General features: G+C 37.0%; 2 protein-coding genes across 3 annotated transcripts; both read right to left on the bottom strand.

Annotated features, from left to right (window-relative positions):
* Positions 1-1,048: 1,048 nt before the first annotated feature.
* LOC133880922 (uncharacterized protein At4g06744-like) lies at positions 1,049-3,227 on the bottom strand. 2 transcript variants are annotated; one of them, XM_062319884.1, is made up of 2 exons: positions 2,813-3,227; positions 1,049-2,761 (listed from the first exon to the last, which is right to left on the bottom strand). In XM_062319884.1, exons 1-2 carry the CDS (start codon positions 3,201-3,203, stop codon positions 1,173-1,175), a joined length of 1,980 nt encoding a protein of 659 aa, XP_062175868.1. In that variant the 5' UTR covers positions 3,204-3,227; the 3' UTR covers positions 1,049-1,172. The 2 variants fall into 2 exon arrangements, with proteins under 2 accessions (XP_062175868.1, XP_062175867.1); XM_062319883.1 differs by having other exon boundaries at positions 1,049-3,227.
* Positions 3,228-4,505: 1,278 nt separating this feature from the next.
* On the bottom strand, positions 4,506-5,735 carry LOC133881298 (uncharacterized protein At4g06744-like). Its single transcript, XM_062320224.1, has one exon. It carries the CDS (start codon positions 5,733-5,735, stop codon positions 4,506-4,508), a length of 1,230 nt encoding a protein of 409 aa, XP_062176208.1.
* Positions 5,736-9,474: the final 3,739 nt, after the last annotated feature.

Below are 9,474 nucleotides of genomic sequence, written 5' to 3'. Positions count from 1 at the left end.
TTTTAAATTTTTTTCATATTTTATCCCACGAAAACAAAATTCGCAATTCCCGTAATGAAATTTTCGAATTCAACACCTAAACGACCTAATTCTCGATTTTAACAATGACAGCCCGATTAGACTTGTCCAAAACCCTAGCTGTGAGCATATTACTCGTCTCCAAATATTCATAAAAAAAAAAAAAAAAAAAAAAAAAAAAAAAAAAAAAATCTTGTGTCCGAATCATGACAGAGACGGATAGTTACAGTTGATTGGCTGTCTGCATGAGTAGGAGCGTAGCCACCAAAGACCGAGAAAAGTTAAACAAAAGTATATATATATATATATATATATATATATATATATATATATATATATAGGGTTTTTTTTTTATTTTTTTATTTTTTTTTTATTTTTATATAGATATATATATATATATAGGGTTTAAACAAACGTAATTAAAGACGACGAAGGAACATTTTCTCATGGCGGCCTCATCCCCATCTACTTCTGTCGTTATTATCTTTCATTTTCACTTCCTTATCGTAGCAATTAACAACGCACGCTATGGAAAAAGAAAAGTCCAACAAATGCGCTTTCTTGACTTGCGTAGACTTGATCATAAGCAAGGGATCGATCAACAGTAATCATCCGGTTAGTAATGTATTATGAAATTTGATTTTAGTATTAATTCTAATCGAATCAAATTTAAATACATTTAAATTCGATTTGATTTGAGCTCTCATTTTTTCTTTTGTATTCTCACTCCCTCCATATAAATAGGAACACTTAGTATTATAAATTCATCAATGAATAAGAGTACATAAAATGCAACTTTCGAGATTTATCACATGAACGTACGTTATAAATTAAAAAAATGTCCGTTGATTTATGAACAAAAAAAATACGTGTTTAAATCTGAACTCTTTATTTTTTTCTACAGCAGCTTAAATTACGAAGCCAAATCCTCCACAATTAACCTTATGATTTATGAACGCTATCTCATGAATTTGTTTAGCAGTGCTGACCAACAATCTTCAGTATTAGAGTATATGAATTTGCATGTTATGGAGAAGCCAAATTAGAACACATTAATTGCCTTATTCATGACTTGATCAATATAAAGAGAACAGATTTATGCAAATATATATATTACAAAAGGCCCCCATGACCCATCGTTTAGAGCTTGAAAATCACAGCCTATGGGGTTTAAGAGCGCCATAGGAAAGTGGTGAAGGGGCTGGAGCCATTGGTTGATGATTGTAGGACGAACAAAGAGGAGCTCCGTAATACTTGATCTTCTTACAAGGAATGTAATATAAGGACTGGTCGTGGTGGCACTTCTGGTACTTGGGCTTGGCGAAAAAAGCAGCACATTCAGCTTTTGATCTCTGATTTGGAAGGTCTATAATGCAATTATTTTTTATATCAAGAACCTTTTTCTTGATCAACTTCCTGCATTTAGGGCCAACCTGGGTGAAGTAGTTGTCTGATAAATTGAAGACACCAAGGTTAGGCAGCTTGCAGATTGCCTCCGGGACCGACCCATCGAACTGGTTTCGAGCCAGGTTAAGCACCTCTATTTTAAACAGGCACTGAAATGAGAAGGGTATTGGACCCATCAAGTAATTGATGCTCACGTCAAAAACAGTGGCCATTTTCAGGAAGCCAATCTCAAATGGCAAGCATCCTGTGAGCTTGTTGTTCAAGAAGAGCACCTCAAGGAGGGTTTTGTTAGCTTGGCCAATGCTTGGTGGGATTGGCCCAGTGAACTTGTTGTTGGCAAAAGTGAGATATAGGGCTGGTGTAGAGCCAAGATTATCAGGAAGCCTATGCTCAAAATAGTTGTTGTTGATGAAGATTACGTCAACGTCTAGCAAGAACACTTGGGGTGGAACCCTGCCGTACAAAAAGTTAAAACGAAGGTCCAAGAAGGTCAATTGTTTGGCACCAAGAACTTCCATTGGGAACTGGCCATGTAACTTGTTGTTGCTAAGATCTAGCTCGTAGAAGTATGGAAGCTTGGAGATCTCAATGGGGATGCCACCAGTGAAATTGTTGGAGTTTGCGTGGAACACGGTAATGTCGGGTAACTTTTCAATGAAGCCAGAGAGAGGGAGCTGGCCGTCCTTACCACCAAACCGAAACCCGTTGAAGTCTACTCCAGAAAGTGCTAGTTGATTGTACTTCGGAACAATGTCGCAGAAGAAGCCCTTGAATTTGCATACGTTTTTATCTTTGCGATCCCATGATTTCAAAATGCCTTTTGGGTCACAGGTGATTATTTTTCTGAAATCTTGAATTATGGGGTAGACTAATTGAAGTCGAGGACTAAGCTCACTTTGTGGGGGTGGGGGGCATTCAGGTTCAGGAGGAGGAGGAGGGATAGGGGGCGGTGGCAGTGGTGGGGGATATTCAGGTTCAGGAGGGGAAAGGGTAGGGGGCGGTGGCAGTGGTGCGGGAGATTCAGGTTCAGGAGAGGGAAGGGTAGGGGGCGGTGGTAGTGGTGGGGGGCATTCAGGTTCAGGAGTGGAAAGGGTAGGGGGCTGTGGCAGTGGTGGGTGGTATTCAGGTTCAGTAGGGGGAGGGGTAGGGGTCTGTGGCAGTGGTGGGTGGTATTCAGGTTCAGTAGGAGGAGGGGTAGGGGTCTGTGGCAGTGGTGGGTGGTATTCAGGTACTTCAGTAGGAGGAGGGGTAGGGGTCTGTGGAAGTGGTGGGTGGTATTCAGGTACTTCAGTAGGAGGAGGGGTAGGGGTCTGTGGCAGTGGTGGGTGGTATTCAGGTTCAGGAGGGGAAACGATAGGGGGCGGTGGCAGTGGTGGGTGGTATTCAGGTTCAGGTTCAGGAGGAGAGATAGGGGATGGTGGCAGTAGTGGGGGATATTCAGATTTAGGAGGGAGAGGTGGTTGTAATGGTGGAGGAGATTCAGGTTCAAGAGGTGGAGGGGTATTGTGTGGTGGCAATGGTGGGGGGTATTCAAGTTCAGGAGGGGGAGAGGGAGGAGGACAGTCTTCATTTTTAGGAGCAGGAGCAGGTGCAGGAGCAGAATAATTGCCACTATCACCACCTAAAGCTGTTTCCAATGCTTTCCTATTGGACATGATATCCGGATCAGCAGCACCCACTCCATAGTAGAAGCACAAATGAAGCAAGAAAGCTGATAGGAAAAGTGAATCATAGAAAGATCTGGTGCCCATCATTTCTCTGTGCACAGGACCCTTCATGAGAGTAGATAATTAACGGGAAGTTAATATAGACGGTGCGTACGTAGACTTCATGAAGTCGTGAAGAAGAGTTAAAGAGAGGTAGATAGAGTAATAATAGGCAGAGTTCAACTTGTGCCCTGTCAATCCCTTTTAATTAAAATGAGATTTTTTTAATATAAAAAAGGCTGTTGGGAGCCACAAGTTGGCCCTCAACTATCATTTCAAAAAATAAAGATGCTCTCATGGCCCCTCTATATTGAAAAAAAATTAGGAAGATGCTCTCATGGCCGGCTCTATATTGAAAAAAAAATTATGTGGTTGCCCAATTTAATAAGGCCTCTAATATCATTTAATTCTTCAATATTTTCATTCTGGAAGTAAGTCTTAAAAAATTGATAATATTAAATAAGAGAATCAAATAATATTAAAGACAATTCTTAAATAAAATTTATTTTTCAACTTTAAAGGTTTTATTCTTGAAAATATTCAATTATGTTGTGGGTAGAGATTTTTTGAGCCTTGTAATAAATATTGAACAGTTAAAATCTAATTTGAATTTAAAAAGACAACAATTTTACATCTCAAAATGTAAGAAAATTAATGTTTAAATAAAAATATAATATCAATATCTTCTTCTTCTTTTTTTTTTTTTCTAAAAAAAAAAAAAAAAAAACCCTCGCTTAACCTTATCGAGCCTCAAAATATATCACATGCCTATGCCCTCGATTTCTACCACATATGTTTTTTAAAAAAATCAATGGGTGAGAACTGTCACGCGCGTCCTTTGAAAAAGAAAACAAACTGCCTGCGTCACCTGAATTAATATTAGGAAAAATATGTTTGACTAAGTATTGTTTGTTCTTGTGAAGTACGTGGCTAAATATACGTAAGCAGACTTGACCATAAGCAAGGGAGTTAGAAACCTTATGATTTATGATCGCTAATCGTTATCTCATGAACGAGGAAGGCTAGACATTTCAATTTTATTTTTCTTAAAAGTTGGTTTTTAAATAATGTGTTACAACATTATGTAATTTATCATTTTAAAAAATATATCACATCATTTAAAAATTAATTTTTAAAAATAAAATTTGGGATGTTTAGAATACAATTTTGCAGTGTACTGACAATCTTCGGTACTACACTATACGATTTTGCATCTGTTGGAGATGCCAAATTAGAACACATTGCCTGATTCATGACTGCTTGATCAATATATATAAAGAGAACAAAAACATGAAAATATAATTACAAAAGGCCCCCCATATGATCCATCCATCGTTAATGAGTCCCATTGGATTAGAGCTTGAAAATCACAGCCTACTTGAGCGGTTTAAGAGCGCCATAGGTAAGTAGTGTTGAAGGGGAACTTTTGGGAGGAGGATGAACTCCTTTACAAGGAATGTAAGTTAGAGTCTTCTCGTTGGGGCACTGGTGGGGCTTAGAGAAAAATGCAGCACATTCAGCTTTTGATCTCTGATGTGGAAGGTCTTGAATGCAATTCTTTCGCAAATGAAGAACCTTTTTGTTGACCAACTTCCTGCATTCAGTGCCCACCTGGGTGAAGTAGTTTCTTGATAAATCCAAGTAACTTAGGTTAGGCAGCTTGCATATAGCCTCCGGGATCGACCCATAGAAGTGGTTCCGAGCCAGGTTAAGCACCTCTATATTAAACAGGCACTGAAATGAGTGGGGTATTGGACCCGTCAAGTAATTGGAGCTGACATCAAAAGCAGTGGCATTTCCCAGGTAGCCAATCTCGAATGGCAAGCATCCAGTGAGCTTGTTGTTCAAGAAGAGCACCTCAAGGATGTTTGTCTTAGTTTTGCCAATGCTTGGTGGGATTGGCCCAGTGAACTTGTTGTTGGCAAAAGTGAGATAAAGGGCTGGCGTAGAGCCAAGATTATCAGGAAGCTTTTGCTCAAACTTGTTGTTGTTAATGAAGATTACGTCCACGTCAAGCAAGAACAGTTGGGGTGGAACAGTGCCGTACAAATGGTTAAAGCGGAGGTCCAAGAAGGTCAGTTGTTTGGCACCAAGAACTTCGATTGGGAACTGGCCAGTTAACTTGTTGCTGCTAAGGTCTAGCTCGAAGAAGTACGGAATGGTGGAGATCTCCCTGGGGATGCCACCGGTGAAGTTGTTGGAGTTGGCGTGGAAAACGGTAATGTCGGTTAACTTTTCAATGAACCCAAAGAGAGTGAGGCCTTGCTTACCAGCAAACCCGAAGCCGGTGAAGTCTACTCCAGCAACTGTCATTTGTTTGTCGGCCGGAAAAATGTCGCAGAAGAAGCCCTTGTAATTGCATACGTTTTTATCGTTGGGATCCCATGTTTTCAAAATGCCTTTTGGGTCGTAGGTGATTCTTTTTTTGAACTCTTGAATTATGGGGTAGAATTTTAGAACTCGAGGGCTAATCTTCCCACTTGGTGGCTGTGCCAATGCTTTCCTGTTGGACGCACCAGCACCGGCGGCCACCCCATAGAACAAGCACAAATGAAGCAAGGAAGTTGATAACAAAAGCGAAGCAAAGAAAGAGATGGTGCCCATGATCACTTCTCTGTGCGCAGGAGACACCTATTTTTGTGAGAGTAGATAGAACGAAGGGGAGAAAGTTATATATAGATCGATCGAGGAGGGTACGTGCGAAGAAAAAACAGAGAGGTCTTTCCCTCAGTTTCGGATCGAGAGACATTTTCTTGCAACTTCTGTCCGTCACTCATTCCTCGCATTACATATTTTGTCTATTAATATCCAAATTCAAGTGTCCATCGATCCATGTTAACATGATCCGTTACATGTACAGCAAATTTGTCTATTAATATCCTTGATTATTTAGTCCCGTTTTTACTAGTAAAACTAATTCTAATATCTGATCCGATACGATTCTCAAGGATAACAATTTTTATTTTTCATTTTTTTTAAAAAAAAGGTTAAAGAAAATTCCTTATTCAATCTATATATTACGCACGATAAATGCTAAAAATACTAAATCTTTTATTAAAATGATGTTGAGCTTATTTATTAAAGATTATCAAAATAAATAATAAAAAAAAATGTTACAGGTACTAATAAATAAGCCCCACATGCATCATATTCTTAGTACCCCATCTTTTAATAAAAGATTTAGTACCTCTGGCATTTCTTTCTTAATACACTCACATTTGTTTTAATTTTGCAGCATATTAGTTCAATTCACGTGTTTTTTTAAATCACATAATTTTAATCCTAACAAAAATACATACAAAAATACAATTTTAAAAAGTGCAAGATATATGTTCATGCATATGCCAAGTGATATATATCATCTATCATCGCTATTTGTCTTTTCTTAATTTTATTATTAGAAGATTATCAGTTTTAAATTGTTATCAGTTTATTGCATTATTGTACGTACGGAATTAAACTATTCTATTATTTTATAAACTGCACCACTAACACACAAACGCACAATAGAGTAATGCTATAAAGAAGATTCATATTTTTTTTGGAGTAATGTTTCTTACACAACTCTCACACAACTTTTGCACAACTCTAACTACTTTTTGTTATGATCAACCATTAGATTTGTTTTCCAACATGTGGGTCCTAAATATTCAATGGCTGATTTTAAAAGAAAGTTGTTAGAGTTGTGTAAAAGTTGTACAAAAATTGTGTAAGAAACATTACTCTTTTTTTTGAGTCTTTCTAAAATTGATATAGCTTTTTTAAAATTATTATTGGATCAAAATTTAATAGTGATATATTATGTACACATCTAATGATAATAGATGTAGCTATATCAATTTTAAGAAGAATGGGATTTGACAACAGTGGCGAGAATATCTGGCTGCGAAGCAATGCAAGGCCCTCTTAGCCATCCTAGCTACTATACTTGTGGGGAAAGCCTCAAAGTCAAGCATATTCTTCATGAGCGCCCATGATTTGCAATATATGTATGGGGGAAGGAGTTGGTATTCATAGTGTTATGTGCTGGAAAGTCTCTGCTATTGGTTTTGTCAAAGTTAACTATGATGCTGCTGTACGTAGATAAGACAAAGAGGAATTTGAGCATCGGTGTGGCAGTCAGACATAGCTTGGGTAAGGTACTGGCCACATTACCAGCTCCATTTTTTTTTTCATCATAGATTCGGTTATAGCTAAAGCCTCAATAGCTCTGAGGACTGCTATCTTTTGTCAGAGTTGGGCTTACAAAGGGTAGAATTAGAGGAGATGCTCTTCAAATGATACAGGCAATAGGCATTACAGAGAGATGGCTTGTCTTGGAGTATATTGATGCTCGTAATGCCCTAAGATGCCTACAGAAATGGCGGGGCACACATGTAAAGCGAGATGGTAATAGACCGTCTCATAGGCTTGCGAAGGAAGCTCTTTTGCTAAATGAGGAATATGTCATTCTTGAGGAGACTCCCCGTGTATTCTTGATCTTGTATCTTTTGAGGTACCGTATTTAAATTGAGTTATTTATACTATATACATTTTATTTTTTTGACATGTCCACACAAGAAGGGGGGGAGGGAATTCGAACTAATGACCTACGCTTCTTGAAGTGTGGTCTCTAACCGATTTAACTACCTCTTTGGAACATTTATACTATATGCTTGAATGCTTAAAAAAAAAAAAGAAAAAAAAAAAGAAGGCAAGATTATTCCAAATATAGTAAAGTAAGCACATAAAATTTCAATAATAAATTAGGAAAATTTTTAAATCAGCCGCCCCGTTCCGTCCTTGTGCACAGACCCACATTAGATTGAGGATAGAAATTTCTTTCAAATAGGTTTATAAGAAATTTCCTACAACCCACATATAAGATTAATATGTATCCCTTGGCATGTGAGAAACACATGTTATTTAAATAGTATGTACTTCTTATATGCTTTTTTAATGACATTAATAATAAAAAAAAAACATGTGTTTCTCACATGTTTAAAAAATACGTGTCTTTTTTATACGTGGGTTGTAGGAAATTTAAACCAGTTTGTAGAAAAATTATGTCCTTATATTAATACTTACGATAGGCTTGATCTTGAGGTAGGCTAGCTGAGATTAGATTTTTTATTTATTTATTTATTTGTAGACTTCGTTTTCCTGTAGGCAGACAGCAGATATAAGATTGGATAAAATAAATGACAAGCCTTGCGGTCATAAGTACGTGAACCAATAAGTTGTTTTTCAATTGATGTTAGAGATGTGGATGTTATAGTTCGAGCCCACCATTCTTTATCTTCTGAGCTAGTTGTGTTGAGATTGCAAAGATATTTTATTAACTATACATGAGAGATTGTACATATATCCATATAATTAACTAATTAATATGATACTACAAATACTATTAATGTAATTAGAAATGTTTTTTATGTCATTCTCTTACACATTTCTATTGCAAATCCATCACAAAATCTATGGAACTTACATGCATGTTCTCACAGATTTAATTATGGATTTGCACATCTCTTACACGGAGATACACAAGAAATGAGTAAGAGAATGAAATCAAACATTTCTTATGTAATTATTTAACCATGGAATCTGATATATATATATATCCAACCACATAGCTCATTTACCGTTCGAACATTGCATCTAAAACTTGAAAACCTAAGTGTTTTGAAAACTCTAAAATTTTCCATGCCTTAATTTAAATCGAGTATTTTTAACACCTTAAAACTTATTCAGATGTTTCATAAACATAACAATATCTTCTACTTTTGTGTATAAAGTAAGATATGTAAACGCGCACGCATGCAGGTACACACAAAAATTTAAGTCGATGATTTAATGACCGACTGTTGGCATTTTAAAAACTCTAGAAACCTATGTGTTTTAGTAGTGTCTCCTAGATGATGATGTTGCTTTGTCATACACATGATTTGCTCATCATGCACAAACTTTGTTGAGGTTAAGCATTGTTACGAGACATTGAAAATAATAGATATGAAGAAAAGATTTCTTTTTGCTTAATTATCCACTGGTACATACATGGCTATATATATATACAATTGAAAATGAACGTGGTTACACTCAGCAGAGATGAACGGTCATTTAGAAGTTAATTACGAGACTAAATCCTGAATGTTACAAAAGTGAAAAAGGTGAAATAAATGTTGAATGTTACCAAGGGGTAAAAGTGAAACGCATGGGTCTTCAAGGGTCTTCAATGTATGGGTCTTCAACGCATGCATTGTCTGAAACGTATGGGTCTTTGATAGTTGATCGGTTAACAGCCCCCCTCAAGCTGATGGGGGAAGACACACCATCAGTTTGTCTTTAAGGAAATTGAAACGTGCAG

The sequence above is a fragment of the Alnus glutinosa genome, chromosome 11 (assembly GCF_958979055.1).
Source record: "Alnus glutinosa chromosome 11, dhAlnGlut1.1, whole genome shotgun sequence".
Taxonomy (NCBI): domain Eukaryota; kingdom Viridiplantae; phylum Streptophyta; class Magnoliopsida; order Fagales; family Betulaceae; genus Alnus; species Alnus glutinosa.
Note: the sequence above shows the minus strand (reverse complement) of the source record. Positions and strands in the feature narration are given on the sequence as shown.